Here is a 25,159-nt window from a genome sequence, read left to right on the forward strand (position 1 = left end):
TAGTGAGTTGTAGCCTTAATCAGTGGTTTTTATTTGTTTCTATGAGAGGGGAAATACACCCTCGACTGGGTGCCAGTCAATCGTAGGTTTCGCAGGGAACATATAGACACGCATTCACATTCACACCTATAAACAAATTGAAAGTCCTCCATTAACCTAACATTTATGTTTTTAGAATGTATGAGGAAGTTGGAGTAACTGGAAAACAATCCAGAGTCCACCATGCTGCCCATAGACTAGATATATTGTATAATATATTCAAATTCACCAAATCAAAGCATATGATCATAGCAAAGTGTGCTCAGCTCACCTGATTGCAAATGTTAATCTCGACCCCACACTTGAGGTAGTCAAGAACCTTTTCAAGGTTTCCAGCCCGGGCAGCTCTCAGGTAACTGGCATTACTGTCAGACTGCAGAGGCAGGCAAGAAGGACAAAGGGAAACAATGAGTTAAAACAGAAAAAGCTGAAAAACTGAAACAAAAATCTGTATTTCCATGTACCAGGTAAAACTCAGTCATCATTCCTCAACGCAAACATCATCATAAGAAGACCAAAGATGGTATCCATGCATGTATGTACTTCATCCCAATGGCATATATGTTTTAAAATGTGTGATTTCCTCCTAGCCAGATGAAGACTTGAAAAGCAAAACATCCTGTGGACCGAAGCCATATGGAAGCCAGCAGTGCTCCTGCATGCTGCTTCATCCTGACCATGCACGTCATCCGTCACGTCCCAGCGGACAGTGAACTTCCTTCAAATCCAAAGCATGTTTTGATTCCCAGAGGCACAATCCTGACACAGAGAGTTCTCGGCTGCAGCCTCCCCGAATGTGCTGGGCTGCCCGCTTTGTATACTAAAATAAAATGATGAGGCAAGCATAATTTTGCCCTCATAAGAAAATGTGAGCAAGGGAAGGAGGGCGGGCAGAAGAGCAGACAAAAGGAAAAGCTGAAAAACTGAAGACGATGCTCTGTTTTTTGCACCGTTTACATTTGTTGGTTCACATGACAAAAGTGTACCTTTTATACACAGCAGGCGCGAGAGAGGTGTCGCTTCATAATAGAGGATCACCAAATATTGCTTAATTCCAGAATCTTATTCAGCACAGGAACCTGCTCGACAACTGACTATAGTGCCTGATCCAACAACAAAATTAGTTTAAAAAAAAAAAAACGACACAGAGCAATTCACTGTGCAAATTTGTGAATGGAAAATATTTGTCACGAAGTCATTTCCTGATTACTGAGAGCTTTACACTTCACATCACAGCCCCTATTGAGAAACATTTACTTGACAAACTCCCACCCTCCCAGAGGACATCTCGACTCTCATGGCCTCTGCAACATCAGCTGACTAGCTGAAGAAAGTCCTGGAGAATACTCAAGATTCTGCTTTTACAGAGATAATAATGCTTTGTTTTGAGTTATACAGTCAGAAAGCTAAGAATATTTTGTCAATGGCAAAGCCAGCTACCTGATCTCAACCCAGTAGAGCATGCTTTTCATTTATGGAAGACAGAAGGGAAGGCACACAAACAAGCAGAAAGTCAAGGTGGCCGCAATAAAAGCCTGGTAAGGCATCTGCTACTTTTGCTTACTTACTTTTACTTTTTACTTATGCCACACCATAAAGCAGGTCATGGCCAAAGACCTGGCATAGCATCTCATACTTTTGAACCCCTGAAAATTGGCACTGTCAGAGTTACAGGGAAATACATATTCTTCAATCGCCAAGTATGTCACCTGATCTCAACCCAACAGAGCATGCTTTTCATTCACAGAAGACAGAATTGAAGCCCCACAAACAAGCCACAAGTCAAGGTGGCCTAGCAAAACATCTCCTACTTTTCAGCAACTGTACATTGACACTGTCAGAGATCTAATAACATGGCAAAAAAATATTGTTTCATTGTCTAGTCAGTGGCGGCACGGTGGCCGACTGGTTAGAGCGTCAGCCTCACAGTTCTGAGGACCCGGGTTCAGTCCCCGTCCCCGCCTGTGTGGAGTTTGCATGTTCTCCCCGTGCCTGCGTGGGTTTTCTCCGGGCACTCCGGTTTCCTCCCACATCCCAAAAACATGCATTAATTGGAGACTCTAAATTGCCCGTAGGCATGACTGTGAGTGCGAATGGTTGTTTGTTTCGATGTGCCCTGCGATTGGCTGGCAACCAGTTCAGGGTGTACCCCGCCTCCTGCCCGATGACAGCTGGGATAGGCTCCAGCACGCCCGCGACCCTAGTGAGGAGAAGCGGCTCAGAAAATGGATGGATGGATGGATGTCTAGTCAGTCACCCGATCTCAACCCAACAGAGCATGCTTTTCATTCACAGAAGGCAAAAGTGAAGCCCCACAAACAAGTAGCGAGTCAAGGTGGCGTCACTGATGGCCTGGCAAAGCATCTACAACCTTTGAATCCCTGAACATCAACACTATCAAAGTTCTAGTCACAAGGCAAAAACATTTCTTTGTCTATTCAGACACCTGATCTGAACCCAACAGAGCATGCCTTTCACTTAAATAAGACAAAAGTGAAGCCCCACAAACAAGTAACAGGCGAAGGTGGCCTGGCAAGGCATCTCCTTAATTCTGAGTTCCTGAAAATTTAGGTCCTGTGTATAAAATGGTTGTAATTTGTTAATGGTGAATACCGTCCATTTGCGAAACATTTAATTAAAGTACATTTTTATTTCAAATCAGTTGGAGCAAAACCATAAAAAAACATTGTCAAAATACTTCTGGACCTAACTATAGCCTCTCCGATGACCTTGTACCATTTTGTCTTCACTCATTGGTTATTAAAGCCAAAGTTTTCCATGGAGGATAACATCTGCGTGTGTGTGTGTGTGCGTGTGTCTGTGTGTGTCTGCTGGTACAAATCCAAACAGTTGTCCTCTTTCTTACATAAGCAGTCCTGATGCCTGAAAACATGCGCTACGCTGTAGCTTGCCTGCATGATCAACAGCATGCCTCTGACATACGAGCTTGCAGGTTAGAATGTGACGTCGCGATGTATGCCCACAAATACTATTATGTAGGCCAAACACATTGAATGTCTCATTTCTGGTTGCAGTCCAGTTAGGGAGAGCATCATGTGGCAGATCTCCTCAAACGTGATTTCATACTCTCTTCTTCTTTATGTGAACGGCTTAAGTGGCAGATTAAATAGTTTAAGTCGCAACTCATGGATCTCGTCTCTTTATCCTTTAATGCCTAGTGACCAACATGTCGGAGGCTCCGCCCTCCGGATATATCGCCATTCAAGATGAAGGTACGTCACGCAGGGCAGGGGTGGCAAATTTATAAGAGAAATATCACTAAGCCCCCCGCGGTATCGGATATTGAAAGAAAATGGCGCTGTGAGAGACTATAGGTTAAGCCTGAGAGGACGGCATTAGAGAAATATGACACATGAGGGGATGACGTTAAGAGACAAGCGTTGTAGATTTATTTTTAATAGAGCCTGGTGAGCTCGAAAAAAAAAAAGCAGCTCATTTGCGGGGAAAATTACTGCAAACGTGAGAACTTACCATCCCACGTCTGATTATAAAGGCCTCCCTCCTCAGGTTATACAGTGGCAGTCTTAGCCATGTAATCTTATTCAGATTACAGGAACTTCATTGTATTAAATAAGAATCATAAAAAAGGTTGCAACCCAAGAAAAATAACACAAAGATGCACATTAGACATTATAAGTTGACATACACTAACATATTACACCTACATACAGTTCCATGAGTTTATGATGAGTGTAATGAATGACAAAAGATATTTTGAGATGTTCTAACGATGATGCCATCGGTAATGATTGTAAACAAGAAACAATGCAGGAAATTGACAACAAGTCGGCAAAGGCTCAATTGTCTGATATCTCTTAAAAGATAATGGCGCGTGACCAATGCCGAAAACAGGATCGCTGACTTCCTGTGAATGCTACGCTAACGAGCGTAATGAGGATTGATGACATGATTGTTTGAAGCCGGACTGGCCCAAATTGTGTTTTCTTTAGTTAAATACATGTACAGCATTCATTTATACAAATATGATATAATATGAAACATGCCTAAGTATTTTGGTGGCTCTGTGGTTGACATCTTGTGTTAAAAAAAAGAGACTTTTTACACTTTTTTTTTAACTTACTTTGCTCAATGTGCATTGTAGTATATGGTGCTCAAGAACTATGTTGAAGAATATTGAAAAGCTGCATTGAGACAAAAGGAGTGCTTTGTTGCCATCTTGTCGCATCTTCGTGGCAAGGAACTATGTTGAAGTGAGTTGACCAGCTTCATTTAGACAAAAGTAGTGTTTTGCCGCCATCTTGTGGCATTTATAAACAATGATAAACTTTTTGGGGCGCATTTTTGCTATTGGGCCCCTCTACCTCATGAATAACGGGGAAGACTACTAATTCGAGTCTGTTATGTAGTAAAATTGTTGCACCACTACAAAAAAAAATTATTTACAATAAACATTATTTGTAAAGTCAGATTTTTTTAATGCAGCTTTTGTTTGTTTTGAAGCTGGTATGTGGCATCATAAAAGTGCGAACCAGCCAAATGTGTCTACAAGCAACAAGTGCACAAACAGGCACGGAGGGTTGATGTCATGTGCTGATAATTCTGGCTGAGCTGAGAGTGTTTAGAACAAGCAGTGGAGCGGCCGAAGCGCCTGTATTGTTTCACTTGATCCCCTACTATCCTGACTAAACAAAAACCACACAGTAGAGCTCCAAAAAGCACGGGGCACACAGCGGCTGGCCCCAAACAGTGTCTGGTGGCAAACACCTTAACAGCCGCCATGTTATTTCCTCTCATATCGAAACTCGTGACGAAAAGAACTCAGCAAGACACAATGTACGGCAAAACTTAGAAAGGATTATTTACATTCAAGAACAGCTTATTTTGGGGCCATATCGTAGTTAGAGTTGCCCTCAGGGGGCTGCTTATAACGGTGAAACCACATACAGTAAATGTATAATTGCTATTGGGTGTTCATACCTTGGTTTCAATTGGTGGTTCGGTTTACATTTTGTACAGTATGGGAAGATGTAATAATTGTTCCAATGAAACATCAGCTGCTTATTTTTGTCTTTTTAGGAAAGTGCAACAACATCAATGGTTTGTCTTCTTTTTAGGAAGTGAATGATGCAGACAAGTGCATCAGTAAACAATTTGAACAGTGTGAGTTGTTATTCTATAGAAACACTAAAAATGGGTTTTTGTGATTGCTTTTGGCTCCTTTTGAAGAGCCTGGGAAAATTTAATAGTTTTGTTGTTGTAGTTTTACATTTGGCTACCCAGGACATCTGCTCGCCAGAAGCTGAGCTGCAATGAGTTCGTTTCGGCAGACAATTACATTTCTTGTTCCTTTGTTACTTTATATACAGCGCACCAAAAAAGCGCTGGACCTATTTTTCGTATTTTGACCATTTTTAATTATCTGCAAATAAATGCTCTAGATGACAATATGTGTGTTGATAATGTTTCAGTGGTGTTTTATTTTTTTCCTGAGCTGTACGTCCCATGTGGGAACCCTAATACACTTAATAAACCTACATCACATACTTGCTTCTGAATTTTGGTTATGATTATTTTTTACCCTTACGTGGTCCACATAAAACGGATTGGTGGGCCGGATGTAATCTTCAGGCCTCAAGTGTGACACGTGTGTTCTAAACCCTTCTCTGCTTTCAAATGTACAAACCCTCCAGTACACAATGCACTTATGACTGTCAATTACAGGGCCTGCTATTTTGGGCACCAAACATGTCTCTGCACCATTGCTCCAAAGACAGGAAAGCAGATTTTAGGAATACTGGAAAGCACAGGAGCTCCTCAGTTTACATTAGAGTTCCATTAGAGTAAGTTTTGCTCAGTTTTCGCACTCATCTCCATACTTATCCTTCTTGTGCCACATCACGACATATCCTTGCACCGCACGTTGTTCGTAACTTCGAAATGTCCGATGTGCTGTATATCGTAAACATAAACATGTCTATAGGTAAAATTAGGACTTAAGGAGGCTGCTTTAATGCCAGTCAGTTTACAACAGCATTCAACACCACCCAAAATTTGCACAAATCTGCAGATTGAGGTGCTTCAGTGGTGTCACATGATCAGTGTCACTACACTACACTACAATACATTTTGGAAATCGCTTTGTCGGGGGGAATCTTGACATTTCCAAAACCATCACTTTTCAGGAACCCAAAAAAAAAAAAAAAAAAAAAAAAACGACGTTTGTTGCGCCATTAACATTGCATGGTCACAGAGAGGAAGCCATTTTCAACACTTTACACTGGCTGATAATAAACAAACAAACAAAAAAATAAATAGCACCCTCTTATGGAATCACCATTAGTATACATTTTGGGGGGGGGAGACAAACCAAATTTGTACATAGGTGGTTTCTGTCCAACAGTAATGCAGATGCATCAAGTAAATAGTTTGGTTAGATAGGTTAGACAGACAAACACATAAACGGACAGATGGACAGATAGATACTAGATAGTGTTTTTTATTATTTTATGTCTGTGTATAATCTTTATCATCCAGATTGTGGTAATCTGCAAGGGTCGAATCGAGGCAACTGGACTCTTCTTCTTTGTTGAATTTGTTATGTTTTCCCCCAAAAAAACGTTCACATATGACTTCAGCAACTATGCTATTAGGCCAAAGAAATATTACAACAAATTACACTCATGGACCATAACATTAGGTACAACTGCACAATATAATTACACCCAATTCGATACCTCTACGAAATGGTTTTAAAATATTATATTATTTGGAAGAAATGAATCAGTATAACACAGTGCAATTCCACTTATTGGATCACATTATCAAATACTGCAGGTGTACCTAATGCGAACAGCCTTTTTGTAGAAAACTGGATTCGTCTGAGAAAATCCGTCAGCGTGTCGCTTTTTCAAGGTCGATCAAGTTTTCAAAAGACAAATGACGAACAAAAACTCACACGTGTTAGAAAGCCAGCACCTTCCTCCATAGCCATGTTCTCTCACTGTTTACACTTTGTCACTCTCTCTCCTCTCTATGAAGAGGAGTGAAACCTGAACCCCCCCCCCCCCCCCCCCCCTTCCCCATCCCCCCCAAGAGCAGACCGGCCAGCCCACCTGCTTGTCACCGTTCAGACACTCATCCCAACCTCGTGGGCATCCATTCCACTCGAGCGGCCACGAGTACCGACAGATACTACAATAATACAAAGAAAGACCCCTAACAACAAAAGGAGCTTTTTCCATCCATAGTGCGGTTCAGTGAGGCTGTAGGGATGGAGAGAGCGGAGGAGGTAAAGCTGATGAGGATGCTGACTGGTGAGTAAACAAAGCAGTAAAGCAGTCTCCACAATGCAAACCCGCCCCCCCCCCCCCATTCCCGTTTCATTTTCCCAATCAGTTTAAACCCTGCAGCGTCTGCACCTTACAAGCGTGGAGGGAAGACCCCAGGACTTACCATGACAGCGACCGATTCTCCCTCCCTTTCCGCCTCCTTCCCTTTCTTCCTCACCTTCATTGACTCTGCAGCAGGAGGAGGAAGAAGAGGAAGAGGATGGGTCTTTGTGGTCCCGGATATCCAAGGTTAGGGAGGCGAGCGCACTGGAAATAGACGCTGGTGCAAATCCTTGAGCCAAAATGACTACGCCGGGGATGTGTCACCCCACCCACCTCCATCCCTCCCACCACGGATTTTATTATCCCACCCACCATCCCTCATTCCCTCCCACTATCCCTGCCTCCTTCAGCATGCGACTCTTTGTCATCCCGCTTATCAGCCGTTTTCTTCCCAACAAAGACCATGTGTGCATTTGTGGGTGCCCACCACACCAGTTCTACCTGGACTCAGCAAGTGGGAGCGAGCAGTGTTTTTTTTTTTTTTTGTGATGTTGTCTCATAGAGAAAAACGACAATAACACCAGGCACTTTCATGTGGGGTGCCTACCCTCCCCCCTTCGCCACCCACAAAACAGTCAATGGGGACACTTCAACAGAGGATTAGGAGGGCTCTCGCTCTGGTATTAGGGACACCCACGCCCCCCACGACCCCCCCACTGTCCTCCCACCTCTCAACCCACACAGATAGGGATGATATGCTCACCCAGTTCCAGAGGTGGCCAAAGCACTCAGATTCACACGCTGTACTTAAGTACAAGTACAGATACAAAAGTTTAAAAAAATGAAAAATAAAATAAGTCAGAGTAGAAAAGTACATACTCGGAAATGATTATTATTATTATTTTTTTTAAATCACTTTCATCATATCTGTTAAAACTGTCAGTATGACCTAACAGTAGTACATTAGGAAATGATCTCTGGAGGGAAAAAAAAAAAAAAATCCATAAAATCCTGTTTTTCCACCTTATAAAATAAGACCCCAAAATCTCAATCAATCAAGATCTCAATCGCAATTGACTTTACCGCTCTCTTTTCTTTTCACGTGCTGTGCAATCATCCGGGAGGCTAAATTAAGAAACAAACGTATTTCGACAAAGTTAGGAGTAGAAAGCTCAGATATCGGTTTTCGAAAGTAGGGCATAAAAGTAAAAAGTTGTCAGAAACATACAGTAAATACTCAAGCAAAGTTACAACACTTGAAACATCTATTCAGGTAAAGTCACAAAGTATTTATATTTCTTTTCTACTGCTCCGTAGTAGCTTGTCATAACGCCACACAGGAAGGTAACACGTGCACACACGTGGAAAAATGCATATTGAAACATGGTGGAGCAGATCACTATCTGCTTGCAAGTGAAAACAGGGCTGCGATTAAGCGGAACGCGTAGCGTAGCTAACATATGTGTTTTGCGAGCGGGAGTATTACACCTGTGGGTGGTAGGTGAAGGGATTTTATCTAGGAGGGTCACCCGCTGCAGAATACAGTGTAATGCCTAAATTGTCAATTTGTATGCCATAACATTTGTAAAAAAAAAAACAAGTCGAGTCATGCTGGTAGATGGTTGCGAACATAATCTGACTATAGTCAATAGTGCCTTTAATTATTATATTTAACATACTAATATGACAATTGTATGGCTGTTAAGATTGTTGAAATATTGCTTTAAAAACCTATCCATCCATTACAGCGCTCGCCCACCTTAGGGTGGAAGAAAGAAGAGGAAAGTGGGGGGAAGTGGGAGCACCCGGAGATAACCCCGGTTAGCATGGGGAGAACCTGTCAACTCCACAAAGGAAGGCCGGAGATTCGAACCCAGATCCAGAGCCACCTGTGAGGCAGACGTGCTAACCACTGGCCCACCATGAATTGTGTTTCAATTCCATTGTCCTTGCCTGCTTGTAGTAAACAAATGCATTGCTGGTCCATGGTTGTTCACCTTTTTGCTTGTACTGTTTGTCAAGCAGTGAGCACATCACTCACACGCCATCACGGGTACATTTTGTTGCTCTTAGTCAGCGCCAGTGTGAGACAATTGGAAGGAGACTGAGACACGGGAGGAGACCGCGAGCTGACCGAGGGAGCGACAGATGCTCCTGACTCCGGAGGAGGAGACACGGGCGCGTGATTGGTGGATCACAGGCGCCCTGTTCACGATAGCGCTGCAGTGAGCAGCCTTGCTTGTATATAAAGAAAAAAAAAAAAAAAAAAAAGAAGAAGAATGCAGGGTTGCCATGACGATGGGGGGAGGCTACAGCAGAAGAGTACTACTTATGGGAAAATAATTTTGACTCATGCTGTGCTTGTACACTCACGGTCCCCCTTTAATTTTTCTAGAGCTTGTTCTCATGAGAATGTACAAAATATAAAGGACATAGTTCTTGGGTCACTTAACGTAGATTCATCCATTCATGTCACCAATCGCAGGGCACATACTGCAGACAAACAACCATTCACACTCACATTCACACCTATGGACAATTTAGCGTCTTCAATTGGCCTAAAATGAATGTATTGGTAATATGGGAGGAAAATGGAGTACCTGTAAAAAAGTAATAAAAAAAATACACACAAGCATGGGGAGAACTTGCAACTCCACACAGGAAGGCCCAAGCCTGGATTTGAACCCAGGACCTTTGAACTGTGAGGCCCATGCTAACCAGTGCTCCAACACACTGCTTTGTGATAATACAAATATTTGAAAGTAACCCATAATATTAATTCTTATCATGGCAGCACACTGCACTAGCGGTTAGCACGTCTGTCCCATAGTTGAGATGTTTGGGTTTGAATCTTGGCTTGGGCCTTCCTTTATGGAGTGATATTAATGATATTTTGAGGCCAAAAATCTGCTCTAAAAACAAACTCAAGCACTCCCAAATGGCTATACCTAACACGATTAATTGGAATTAGCGCTTTGCTGCAGGACTCTTCCCAGCTTGTCACAACCTGCCTATAAATCCAAACGCTCTGTCCGCCTGCACTATTCCGCTCTGTCTCTTTCTCTCTCGCTACACAAAAGACAAGCTCGGCCATCTCGGAGTAGCAGTAAAACATCTCGCTGTGGTCATTCTGCATGCGAGCTATCTGAATATGTGTGTGCGTGCGCACACACAAACACACCACGAGCAAGATTTACTGCTTCTGCTGCTTGGTGCCCGCTCAAGGGCACGGCTTCCCTTCCTGTCACCTGGGACATGAAACCATTGGGGAGGGGCAAAGAGGAAGACGAGGATAGTAAGTGAGGGAGGAAGATGCCAGAGGGAATGAGAGGATAGACATTTTGGGGTATACATACAGTGTCTCCTTAGTAAAATCTAGGACGCAGGTCGACCTCAGATTTGTTCATGTTTAGAAACAATTCTGTTTTAATTTCGACTAGGGTGTCACAATCACCAACACTGTATATTAATTGTACTGTCAATGACTTTGCACTCGACTGTAACATTCTTCATTAGGGGCACCGGTGAGCTGGGGCCCATCTGACTTTGAGTGAGAGGTCGGGTACACCCTGAACCGGTTGCCAGTCAATATAGGCAAGCGAACATACGCACATTCCCACCTGAGGACAGCCTACGGCCGTTTAGTGTGAGCAGGTCATACAGTCAAACACACAAATACAAAATGTGAACACTCCTAAGGAGCTGCTGTAGGCCACCACTTACATCCAAACCCTCACACTGAATCAACCTGTCACGCTGACTCCAGATCCTCACTAGGCCACACCCCTTAAAGGCGCACATCCAACACACCAATACTATACAGTATGTACAGTCATTACACTATGAAATCAGTCACTTAAGATTCTCTTCTATTTTGCTTTATTATGGATTTATACAATACAGTACTATTTTTCTTTATTAAAAACATCCACCTTTTTCCGGGGCTGTCAATAACAATGATAAATGAAGTGAGGAGTTTATTTCAATGCAAAAAGAAAACTGAACCGGAACGTCTGCTTGGATTCCTTCCAGCAGCTCACCAGCAGCTGTAAAGGCGAAAGCCCATTGATCAATATTCATCCTGCCAAAAAAGGAGGGGAAAAAAAGTTCCCAGCGAAGAACAGAGGACGAGGAGGATTTAGCAGAAAAGAACATAGGAAAAAATGATGAACGAAGATAAGACGATGGGAAGAAAGTAGCAGTGAAATAAATGAGCTCAGAGAAAAGGGTGAGTTTGGGGAAAGGCCTTGGAGAAATGAATTTTTATCTGGCATCAAGTCAAAGTGATGAATGTGATGTCAGCTTTGTGGCCCTCACCTCTCCTCTGAGTCCATCCAATAGTCAAACACTGGACTCTGGTGGTCACTTTGGACATCACAGGCCGCTTGGTGACGGGCCATAGTCAGCAATTGGTCACATTCTTGACTGATAACTGTCATAGTGAACGAACACTTGTAATTTATTATTATTGTTTAGTTTATAATCAAATACAGAGCCAAAAATGTGTGCGCCGAATCAAACGATTTATGTTTAACAAACAGTAGGTGCAGAGATCAAGCCAATTCTCTCGCTCCAGGTGAAAATTAGCTTATCCAGTCTACTAACTCCTGAGGTAAGGATCCTGTAATCCCCTCTGAATGTTAAAAGTTAGTAGGACAAAGAATGGAATGACACTAAATTATATTCAAACCACACCTTTTCCAACATGAACATCACTGAAGCTGTTAAAGCCCCTCAATTCCTCATTTGCATACAAAAAAGCATAACATTGCATTACTATTCAGACAAAATCTTAGATTTATATGGTTAATATTAATGCACACTCACTATATTCTAGGAACTGGGCGATTTTAACACTACGATATAAAGTGGCAGCAGTGCCGTTCATCATTTGCGGTTTGCCATCAGTTCCCAACAAATAAATAAAAGTCAATCATTTACACAGTTAAATATGATCAACAGTGACAAAAAAAACAAAAAAACCTCAAAATAAAGTAGATGCATCCACACATTTGCATTGTCTTCTGCAGACAACAACAGCAACACCAACAACAGCAGCACAACACAACAATCAGACATAATACAAAACAATAACCGACCCCATCTAATGTGAAATTCTATGTCTATGGTTAAATCAGCCAGTGGTGGCTTTGGCCAAGCACCATTCATTTACAGTCTGGACGCAGAGGGGTGAACATTTCCTTTTCTGGAGGGAGTCTCAGAGTCTCCAAAAGTCTCCAATAACACCACAGTAAGTCGCGAGACTTGTTTCAAGACACTTTTTTGACAAATAGTCGCAAGAGCGGTTGAACAATTTGCAATGTTAACATAGCCGAGTGGCAGCTCGCTTCGTCTAAACGCCTAGCTCCACCCTATCGTTATGGTAGCAAAAACAGATTGATTTGAACCGGGGTGGGACTAGTGGATTTGAAACCTTTTATTAAGACACCTGTAAATTCTGTTAAATTGTGCAAAAATTGCATACTCTATGTCTACTTGAACTGATCTTACAGCATATTGCAACAAGTTTGCAATGTAGGTGTAAGATGGTATTTCTGGAGTTCCTGACTAAAATGCGAGATGAGGAAAGAATTCTACCTGATGTGTGGGTCGCTCACGTCGCAGGAGGCAAGAGAAACGTCTCCCTAAATCACTTTCTGCAAAGATGAGCGATGGAGACACTTCATCAGCTTCAGACACACGTTCGCAAGAAGTGATGATGGTGGAGCCGTGTTCAAGATGGGAAAAAAATGTGGTGGTGATGGATGAGCATATTTATGGAAAATGACTGCATTCAACCTGCATCCTTCTCTTCAAACACATATTTGTCAAAATGTTTTACTTGCAATTTTCTTTTCTTTCAGTTTTTTTTTTTTTTTTACAATTTAAATTTTACAGTTCGCAGGTGTCTTAAAACGGTTTCTCACACTCTTCGGTTCTGTCTCGTGAATGCCAAATACGGATTTTGCCGTCATGACTGGGGGCGGAGTTGGGGCATGCAGCAAAATTACTCAGTGTTCCCAACTTAGCGACTATAATACAAGCAGTCGTTCAGATGGTTTTTTTGCTTTGACGAACAAACATTTATATTATAAAACTTTAAGCAGCAGCTATTTGAACACAAATAAGGGCATTTCCATTTCAATGTGGAAAGATGATTTGAGATACAAATGTTTTCAGTTATGAGCCTGATCACACAACAAATTAAACTCGTATCTCAAGGCACCACTGTGTTTAGCTACTTTTCCCATCCTTCTACCAATTTATAAAAAAATAAAAACTAATTTTTTTTTTAAAAAAGCGACAAAGAACAAAAATCTAAAAAAAAACTTTTGTGGCATCATTGAAGACTTCTGGAGACTCTGAGAAAAGCCACCACTGGCAGACTGAACAAGTCCATTGAGTGCCACTCTAGCATCCTTAAAATGAATACCGTCCCTTTTTGTCTGTAACTTTATTAGTGTTCAGACAGTGGGTGGGGGAAATAAAACCACTCAATGATCTTCTAATGTCATCATTTGCAAGGTAATCATGTTTGGTAGATACATACAAGGAAGGGTAACTGGATTAGATCTACAGTATGTAGGTATTTATAGCCGTGTGTGTGTGTGTGTGTTTGTGCGTGCTTGTAATGCCGATAAAGACAAAGGAGCTTCCTCTCCAGACAACGGAGAAGAAAAGCCAAATGCGCAGCTGTCTTGTGATTATTTCATATTGTATAAAACCAATAAAATAGATCAGTGGATCTCAAACGTTTTGCGCCAAGTACTACCTAAAAAATTACTAGGCTCTCCAGGTTCCACCATCTTGGCCAAGATTATAATACAGTAGCGTAGTAGTAGGTGTTCATCAAAAATGAGATAGCGGTTTTACTACTAAAAAGTATATTATTATAAGCCACTGCAACAATCTGCACAGTTCGAACATTAACGGTGCAACATAAATATAGGAAAATCAAAATGTTCTTCAATTCTGATTCAATTACAATTTAATGCCCATTAAAGTTAGTTAAAACAAATAGTTCTAAAACAACAGCGCAAATGTATCGTAGTAAAAAGTTAAATACAACTGAATTGTATTAGGCCTGACATTCTTTCGCATACCACTAGAGGGAGCCCACATACCACTAGTAATACTAGAACCACATTTTGAGAATCACTGAAATGGATTACACATTGAGATAAATTTCAAATTCTGCAGAATACATCCATCCATCCATCCATTTTCTTTACCGCTTATCCTCACGGGATCAGACGGGGCCGGGATTTGAACCCCGTTCCCCAGAACTGTGAGGCAGATGTGCTAACCAGTCGGTCACCGTGGCGGCCTCTTCTAGAGAGTTTCATGATTCAGTTTACAGTTTCATGATAATATAATGCAATGTGTGGCGACACGGTGGACGACTGGTTAGAGTGTCTGCCTCACAGTTCTGAGGACCGGGGTTCAATCCCCGGCCCCGCCTGTGTGGAGTTTGCATGTTCTCCCCGTGCCTGCGTGGGTTTTCTCCGGGCACTCCGGTTTCCTCCCACATTCCAAAAACATGTATGGTAGGTTAATTGACGACTCTAAATTGCCCGTAGTTGTGAATGTGAGTGCGAATGGTTGTTTGTTTGTATGTGCCCTGTGATTGGCTGGTAACCAGTTCAGGGTGTACCCTGCCTCCTGCCCGATGATAGCTGGGATAGGCTCCAGCACCCCCGCGATCCTTGTGAGGATAAGCTGCTCAGAAAATGGAATGGATGGTATTGTGTATCTCTTGATTTCTAAAACAATAATATTGAATAATTAGGGGCAATCATATATGAAATCACTGTAAAATGCTTCCACAAGTATCTTTCTTTTCATTCTTGCATGGAAGAAATAATGGTGACCAACAACAACAGCAGCGTGCGTATCAGGCCTTCAGCCAATCAAAAGCATCCATTGCCAAACACTACCTGCTAGTGTAACGGAACAAAATGTGCTGTTGTTACAATGCAATGTCTCGTGAAATCATCTACAGTATAAAAACAAAAATAGCTTCGGAGCAAGCTGGGAGAAGAAACACAGTGACCGCTTTCAATGAATCTTTGGCAGGTACGGTGCACCAGACTGTAGCCATCTGTCTCCACCAGACCTCCCACCGTACACAACCACACACACACTCGGTCACCGGTGCACAAAACAAACATACGCAATGCCAGTAAACATGTTAAATTTAGGGAACGGTGTTCTCATCCATCTCACACCAGGCCAAGGACAGAATGAAGGCATTGATGAAAAATCAAGGCGTTGGGGGCATTTTATTATCAATTACAGAGTGGAAGAGATGGAAAATATAACAGCACATAATGTTATAGCTTTCTGACAGTATCAGGAAAGAAATGAGCATTACAGTGAATCCCCAATATATTGTGGTTATTTCTTCACGCCTCAACTACACCATGTATTTTTAAGTGGTCCTTTTTTGTGGGTTTTTACAATATACACGTCCGAATTAAGAGTTGTGGATCACATTGTATTGCACCCAAGAGGTCTACTAGAAAACATGCAACCGCAACAAGAACAACAAGGAAGACGCTGTGACGGTCCCCAACTATCTCCAGAAATAGTTTTGTTCCCACAGAGTAGAGAATATACTGTATGCCTGTGAGTATTGTTGTACGCTCTGTTTGCATGTGTTGCTGCTTTACATGTGTTAAAGTAGCAGTTGTTTGAAAGTTTATAACTACCGTTACATCTTTGTTAATTTTCATTAGCCCGTCAATGGTGTTTCACATTATATGTTAGCATTAAGTTAGCGGACGTTTCTTACACAAAATTAAATGGCTTGGTTTAACCTTTTGGTGTTTCAATATACAATGTTGGATTCTGTTCTGTTATACGCTATGTTTGCACGTGTTGCTGCGCCATCTATCTGTACTAAAGTAGCAGTTCGAAGGTTCATAGTTACCATAACATCAACATGTTAATTTCCATTAGCGTTTCACATTATATGTTAGCATTAAGCTAATTTGATTAAATTAAATGGTTTAGTTGAACATTTTGTTTAATATCAATTCAAATTTAATATATGCAGTGGTTAATTCTCTTTTTTATGTGTCAGTTTTACAGTAAACTTCAACTGAGAGTGACAAACAGCTTGAAGCAAGCATTTGGAGAACTTGTGAGTGTTTTTGTCTCATCAAAGTGATAGTCTCCACTTTCTTGACACCCATTGGGTGCGAACAGGCGCTAAGGGAACACTTTCAAAAGTTTTGATGAATTGAAATGCATTTAAAGCATGTCAAAGAGCTAAAAGTATTTCTAAAAAATTTTTTTTTATATGGTTTCTCTATATAGCAGATTTTCACTAGGTGGGTCTGGAATGCATCCCTACAATAAATGAAGGCTTACTGTGTTATGTTTCACAAAGGCATATTTTTGTATGCAGCTCTCATATTGGATTTCATTACGTGTACCTAATGTTGTATCCTGTGAGTGTAAACATAATCATCGTTTTAGATTTGAGTGGTAAAAATAAAGCTAATAGCCAGTGGCAGGCGGACGTCGCCTTCGTGCGGGACAGACAATTTATATTGCGGGCGGCAGCACTTTTACTTAAGAGCGTTTGCAGTGTGGCACTAAAATCTATGAGTGACATTACTTTGAGCACCACCACTGCCCACCCTGTGTGAGAGCGTGTTGGCTGACCCTCTCTGACCCCACGACCAACCATCCATCCATCCATCCATCCATCACATGCATCTTTAGCAGACCGATAATCAAGGCTGAAGACACACACACACACACACACACACACAAACCTTCAACAACAAAAAATATATACGTCAAGGGAGGATAAGATTTTCAGAGAACGGATGGGCATAGTGGTCACATTTTTGGGTTTGTGTGTCCTGTTACAGTTCACATTGAGGCACAAGAGGCTCTCGTGAAGGTCAAGAGAGACTAAGGGCCTCCAATACACTCACAACCTTGAATGTGCTATGATCCACTTTGCTGTGTGTCCACTAACTCTGTGTTTTCATATCAAAGTGCATCGTACTGTAAATGAACTGTTTTGGCCACCAAATGCCTATATTCTTAGACGACATGAAATGATAGGGCATACACTAGATAGAAATCGAGAACGCCAGATAGAGCAACAGATGGAAGAAGAAGAAGAAGAATGCAGCCACAAACATAGAACAAGACAGCAAATCAAAAAATAGTATGACAGAATAATTCAATGATAACAATCGAGGGAACAATAACTGAGAAGAGTGGTTGGATAAATAGAGCAATAAACCTCCCTGTCTGGACTTTGGACTTTTGACTCGGGACTTGAGTGTAACGACTTGAGACTTACTTGTGACTTGCAAAGCAATGACTTGGTCCCACCTCTGGAACGATTTATAGAACGATAGATTTACCAAATGATAGAACAACTAGACAATAGAAAGAACGTTTGATCGGACAACAGTACAAACTAAATCACAATTGAATGATAGAACGATAGACAATATAACAAATGACAGAACAAATAAACAAAACGACAGCTGAAATGATTGAAAAATAGATTAAACGTGCAAACTTTTGCTTGGACAACAGAACAAAGAATTGCCCAATAGAACGATATCGAGAATGATATAACGCGAGACAAAAGAAAGAACGACAGAACAAGAAAAAGAATGATACTACAACAGAATGAACAGTCCAACGTCCTTTTAAACAAACAATAGAATGAACTACAGAATGAACACATGCAAGAATGGTAGATGATACGATAGAACGACAGCTGGAACAGCTGTGTTATTTTATCTTTGGAATTGGTCAATTAAGCAAGTGTCCCTTCATTTTGTATTGCAGTGTGTCTTTCCTAATGGCTGAAGCGGCCATTTAAGCTTTTGGCTGTCTGGAGGCAAGGTCCCACCAAAAGTTAAAAGTCCGCCATGAGAGTCAACGCAGCTGACAGTGTGCCTATCAGCAACACACAGACACTTACACAACCAAACATGCACATTTACACAAGCACACACACACACGGTGACAGCCACTTTGTCAGCAACAACGCCACTACCAAGATGTCAAACTCAAATTGTTTTGTCTCAGTGCATCACATTCAAACATCATGCTGACCAGTGACAAAAGTGTCGCTTAAGGCACAACTTTGAACACACCTCTCGTAGCCTGCTATGCTTAGCATCTAGTTAGAATGATATTCATACTTTAAACAGAGAAGCTAAACCCCATGCTAAAACATGCTAAGGAAGTTAGCATTACTTCACATAGGATTCGCGCTGGTATTCCATTCCATTTGGAATGTGAAAATACAAAACTTGTTCAGATCAGCTATAAACGTATGTGCACACAATATGTGCTTAGGTAGAAGTAAAAATATTTGTGTACAAAAAAAAAGCACACACACTGGTAAAAGTAACAACATTAACAAAAGTATTGTGAAAAATGAATACTGAAGCAAAGTACATATACCTGAAAAAATCTACATAAATTAAATAAAATGCATCCCATACAATGTTAGTGAACTCCTGGCAAGATAAGCGGAGCTCGGAGCTAAATTGCTATAGCATCAAACACAAGCTAACCCACCCTGAATTAATGTTCTGGCCTTGAGGGGTAAACATTTACAACGTGTACAAGCAGAGTGCATAACATAGCGTAATAAAACTACAACTACCCTCCAATGGTTGGTTGACAACACCGATCAGTCAAGTTTCAGTATACCTTTGCTCGTTGTGGATTTATTGAAGCGATGATCATTTTCATGCTAGCATACATTTGACGTGTGGCAAATGGAATTTGTAATATGTAATAATGTAACGTAATGTTAAAATTACTTTTTTTTCCCCCCCGGCCTCATTCTTGCATGTCATACATTGTGGAGCTATTTGATACTGTAAGAATGCTCTATGTCATTGCTGTCAAACATACGGCCAGCGGGCCGGAACTGGGGGTTCAGGGGGTCCAATCCGGCCTGTGGGGATGGAGAACACATTCACTGCTATTTTTCAATCTAAGTAACTTTTGTTGCTATTTTTGTCCACTGGAGGGTACACTGACAACACTTAAATGACATTGATGCACTTGTGAAGGCCAAACAATGCCAAGTTTCAGGAGCACACTAATGTAAAATGGTGTGCCATGTTCACACTGTGAAAACAAATACCTCCTGTAGAAATGTTTTTAGACATTGAATATTACAAAATTTCAGTCAAAAGCTTCACTTCAAAAGAAGTTGGTTTGTTGTTATTTTTTCCATTCACTGCCACAACTTAAATTTTTATGTATACATTTACAAAGGATGCATAACTGAATGGTGCACGCTCACTGATTCATACTGTTGAAATAATTTTGGGTTAATAATTTCAAACTGCTCATATGATTTGCAACAAAATGTGATAATAATAGAATAATAAAAATAATAAGATAATAATGAATAAATGTGTGTATGTAATATATGTATTTTACGAAAGTACTTTTAATTATTTGCACCAAAACGATGGGGAAAATTTTGAATAGCTGTTATTTATGGCCTTCTAAGCCACAAATATTGTGGTCCGTCCCACTTGAGATCTAATTGGGGGTAAATGTGGCCCGCAAACTAAGTATGAGTTTGACACCCCTGCTCTATGTATCTTTCAAGCAGGGTACACACAAACCCATAATCTTGCTACATTTGAGCAGTTTACCTCTTCTCTGGGATCCAAGTCACAAGAGGCTCATGTCTCATAGAAATCCTGAGTGATTATCCCATGGTTTGTGTTTATCACTCTTTGATGCATTTTCAGTGAATAATGGCAGATATGTTCCCCAAAAAATGCTGCAAATAATGAATTGTGAAAAGGCGGAGTAACACTGTATAAAAAAAAATTCAAATCGATGAGATGTTAAAAATCGGTATTGTGTCTTCTCGGTATGTTCTATGCTCAGTGTTTGGAGGGATGATAAAATTCTCTTCCATCCCTCACTATGTTAGGTTCCCTGACATGTTTGTGGAGAACAAGCGCTTTGCGCTTTGTGAATAATTCAAGCATCTTGTAAACAGAACCCACAGCATTTATTTAGTGCATCCTCAAAAAATCTAGCCAAATAATTTGTATAAAGGTCTATTTTTATCCCTAGCCATCACATATCTTGTGCAAAATATAGAATACCAATCCCACCTTAGAGCGACAATCAACCTTTTCCCCAACAGATACCGTTATGCTGGATTAGTTCCTGCTGCACAGGGCCTGTGCATGCTTTTAAAGATGCGCAACTATAATACTGTACCAGCCAGCAGATGACAAATCTGATTATTTCAACGAGGCTCATACATTTTGCAGTGCTGCACATAAAAAGCCACACGGTGAAGGTGAAAACACTTTGAACCACAACAACAAATATATATATATACTGGAATAAAGGGTACCTTTTCATTGTAAATTACCCTCTTTAGGGTACAATAAAAAATGTTGGCTTCAAGACAGAAGCAGAAATACACCCAGTGTGTTATGACAAAGCATGTGTTATAGATGAGACTATTAGTTGGACATTATAGAGGGGCTAAAGTGATTCACACAGTAATAGTAATATGTGTTTTAACACACACACACACAGACACACACACACACACACACACAAAAAGAAGCAAACACGAGGTTTAAAAGAAGTACTCTCCACTCAGGTTGGAGCTTGTTTAGGGAGCGTCTAATGTTTGGAATTTCATTAGAGAGCAAGGTGCAGGATGATGAATATTTTCTTCCTCTCAACATGAATCTGAATGTCTTTCTTCTTTGCGCACACACGCATACACCAAACTCCTGCTCCGGACACCTGCGCACCCACGCCCCCTTTTCTCCATCCTCCCCCAAGCAGGCAACAACAACACAGCCACGTGCAAGCACTAACGCTGAAGAGGTGTTTTTGCCATCGATCTGTTCTAACACAGCATATGTATGTCCTCAGTTCCACAGTCTACTCGGGGGGGGGGGGGCACCTCCAAGCCCTTCCCCAAGATCAGAGGCTTCTACTGGGGGTAAAACGAGAAAAGACTGGGCTGGATGATGGGGCCAGAAATGTCAATAAAATCAGAAATACTTTTTTTTGTAGTTTTTTTATTTTATGAAGTTGCCAGTGACATTACAACAAAGTTATTGCTTGCTGTTGTAAGAATTTTCAAAATAGTGATAGAGTGGCTGGCTACATTATTCTTGTTATCTGTGCACACTGATTGAGGAGTATCTGCAACATTTGCACAATCAACATTGTCCCAGATTATCGCACTACTCGTCACTTTAAACCGCATACACTCCTTGAAGTCTCGGCGCCCTTTGCACAATGGTCATTGCACCGGACTATTGCAATATTAGTCATTCGAACTGCTCTAAGTGCTAGAGGACTCTGCATCTTTTTGCACAATTGTCAAAAAAATAAATAAATAAATAAAAATAAATGTACCAGCATTACCAGATAACTAGCAACCCTTTACTGCCCAGTGACTGTTTTTTTTTTTTTTTTTTTTTTTGTCAATGTCTTGATGTCTCAAAAGTGTTCTCTGTCAATTGACTGTCTGTTGTCGTACTAGAGCGGCTCCAACTACCGGAGACAAATTCCTTGAGTGTTTTTTGGACATACTTGGCAAATAAAGATGATTCTGATGTGACATCAGAATGGCAGGTGGTTAAGTGGGGGACTGGGAGCAGCCTCGTGGTGGGGGTGGACCCAAAAAGGGGAGAAAAAAAAAAGTAATTATCAAGCCGAGCAGGCGTGAGTCCCACGGGTCAGTTGCTGCGTGCGTGTGTATGCATACATGTGTGTCATTTCCATAGAATGAGCTTTATCTCCCAGTGTCACCTGCCATTTATGCATTTGCAAACACACCACAGTGATGTACCGCAAACCTGCAAAAGCAAATATCATATTATGGTGCCATATATTAATAATTAAAAATGCAGAAGAATAAGAAAATCTATTTAACACAGCCAGTCTTGTAATAATTGGAGTGAATTAACTTTCCCACAGGAACAGATTTATCGCTATATACTGGTGCACATATGCATCTTAATGAATTAGAATAGTGTACTGCATCGTGGAAAATGTCATTTACTGTATTTCAGTGGTTCAAGTCATAATGTGAAACTCATATATTATAGAGATTAACTACACATTCACTACACACATGACATCGTGAAATATTTCATGATTTTATTTGATTTTATTTTTTTTGGATGGTGATAATTTACATCTTGAAAAAAATCCCCTAATTCGTTTAACAAGAAATTTGAATTTTACAAATTTCAATTTTTCAATTTTAAGAAACAATTCCAATGTTTTCCAATGTAGAAACTATGTAGGAATTGGCCTTCTGAAATGCATTTTCCTATCTGTTCAATAAATCTATAAAATGAGTTTGACTTTTTCAATTGAACGACTGAAATCAAATCATTTATTGAGCTGTACCTGTATATCACAAACGTACAAATAGCAAAAAAAAAAAAAAAAAAAAGCTTTTGAGGCACAGTTGAGAGTTGTTATTCAGATTTCCATCCCACTGATGCCTCATTAAGTCTGCACTGCCTGGTAGCCACCTCTTTTCCCTCCATCTTGGGCCTCCCCTGCCCCCAACACATCTAGCCACTGTAATGACATCATTACAAAGTACAAGTGTTCTCATTAGCATGTGTTAATAATGTCAAGGTGAACGTTGTCAAAACTCAAGGAAATCTACATAGCAACAACAAGGGGGAACCGGATTGATATTTTTGTACTGTACCTTTTGTTTCATTTTACAGACCTGCGTACAAAAATAATCAATACGTTTGGTGATATTTTTATTTTGTAATGTCTTCTCAAGGTCATTACCCTTTTCCCATTGGGCATATTATATCTTTGTGAATGGTGGCTATTTGATTGTCTTATAATGACAGCCTAGAAGTGTTTTTCTCACAAATATTTACTGTAACGTTACAACTGCGTTCGCGATTGGTGATTGACGACTTGTTCCGACTTCCGTGCAAATACGGGTTAGTTTGCCGTCGTAGGAACCGAAATTCTATCGAAGACCCCCAGTAAAGTGCCCAGTGATTGCATAAAGGCCCATCTGGCGGTTCCCAATCAGGGCAGCACATCGTCAGAGCGAGCACGAGGAGTGAGCGTTCACGTGGAGCGGAAGAGGACAGGCAAGAAAAGACGCCTCCCACCTTCAAATGACCTTTAGGCTTGCCATCTTTCTTTCTCGCTCTCTCTCTCTCTCTCTCTCTCTCTTCAACTATTTGCAGTCTGCATTATCTCTCTTTTTTTACACAAATGTCCTCTCTCTCTATTTGTGCTTATCTACTCTCTTCTCCTACAGTAGACCTACTTCTCCAGTCCTTTTCCTTGTGACTCTTCAATGCACTCCCGCCAATGCGACTGGAAGACACATCAACATTGAATGTTGAGTAGTGCGGTAAATAGCTGGATAATGTCAAGTGTGGCAGACCACAACTATACACAACACGAGACAGACAAATGCATACATGTGCTGGTTTCCAGTTACTCGCTGAGGAAAAACAGCACAAGCCCGCCATCCCCCTCACGCCACCACCAGGGGACCCCCAAAGACGTGGATCAATAATTAGAACAATCCTTAGTACAACCTGTGGTTGCATGTAGCATGTAGAACAATGGAAGCGTGCAGTGGATTAAAAGAAATGGTTGAATTTGGTCCATACACTTGGTTGGTTTTCTTTTCACACTGTTAAAAAAAAATTATAAAATGCAAGTGAACCAAAATGTGTCACAACAAACCACGTGATATTGGTCTCTTGTCTTAATGGTCACAACAATGTAGAGATTGAGGGAAAGTGCCTTGTTGATATCTTGAATAAGTGTCTGATCAATTTACCAAAACGTCTGCGACTCAGGAATACGTGGATGATTTTAATTCATATTTCACAGGTTTACTGAGGCACCATAGAGACAATATTACAGCCCAAATAATAAATCCTCTCATCCTCTTAAGCCTCATGAAATTGCCTGTTTTGGTGGCACGTGATCCTGCTTGTCTCAACATACAGTAATTATACGAAGAAAAACTGTTGATTTCTTTAGATGATTATTTATTTTTGATTGTTTTGTTTTCATACAGTATAGTGCTATATTAATTTATTTTAAAAATGCAACCAAAAAAAATTGCTTGCACATTCTTATCGTATCACACGTCTCATAATACCACTGAGTAAAAGTAGCAGAAGCTTGGCAATGGCCACACTAGACGGCCGTCTAGCCGGTGGCGCTGTGTATGCAAACATTCTGTGACACTGGGAGGAGTTCCCACAGCCAACGCAATTAGCCGAGGCAAGCGTGAGCACCGAATTCATTAACCTCCATCTTTTATGAGCTCCTCAGGAAAAGGAGGAGGAGTGGAAGGGATGCAACACGCTTGCCGGCTTTGTTTCAGCTGTAGGTGAATAGAAGTGACAACAAGACAAGCAACAAATAGAAGACAAATGTATTAAATGGCCTCATTCTTCGCCTACTGCCTTTTTTCCCACCTCGGCCAAGCACAGTCTTCTTGCTGCCACTGTTGCCAACGGGCTTGAGGGCTGACACCCAATTTAAACACCGCCATTCTCCAGCTAAGAGTCATTCCAAGGTCTAGCAAACACACAAACGGGCAAACGTCCGATAAATATCCCAGGAAGGTGGAATTACAGTACATAATGGGAAGTTGGGGATGAACACACTGAATAAAGTGTAGCAACTGTGTCATTCATGTAAAGTGCATATTGGCATTAGTTCAATTGAAAAGCAAGGTTTCCAGTTCCAACCTGAAGGCAAACGTCACGCCTCTCAAATGAAGCAAA

The 25,159-nt window shown here is 41.0% G+C and overlaps 1 protein-coding gene across 35 annotated transcripts in view; it reads right to left on the reverse strand.

The window, feature by feature from the left end:
- LOC133485932 (ankyrin-3-like) overlaps positions 1-25,159 on the reverse strand; it is a 124,813-nt gene that overhangs the window by 66,962 nt on the left and 32,692 nt on the right. For 33 of the 35 annotated variants that reach the window (XM_061790342.1, XM_061790343.1, XM_061790365.1 and 30 more), the window contains one exon: positions 311-412. In XM_061790342.1, the coding sequence (XP_061646326.1) occupies positions 311-412 (102 nt within the window). Of the gene's footprint in view, positions 1-310; positions 413-6,976; positions 7,056-7,473; positions 7,662-25,159 lie in introns of those variants that run through there. The other 2 variants (XM_061790345.1, XM_061790349.1) reach the window with 2 other exon arrangements.

The sequence above is a fragment of the Phyllopteryx taeniolatus genome, chromosome 11 (genome assembly GCF_024500385.1).
Source record: "Phyllopteryx taeniolatus isolate TA_2022b chromosome 11, UOR_Ptae_1.2, whole genome shotgun sequence".
NCBI classification, from domain to species: Eukaryota; Metazoa; Chordata; class Actinopteri; order Syngnathiformes; family Syngnathidae; genus Phyllopteryx; species Phyllopteryx taeniolatus.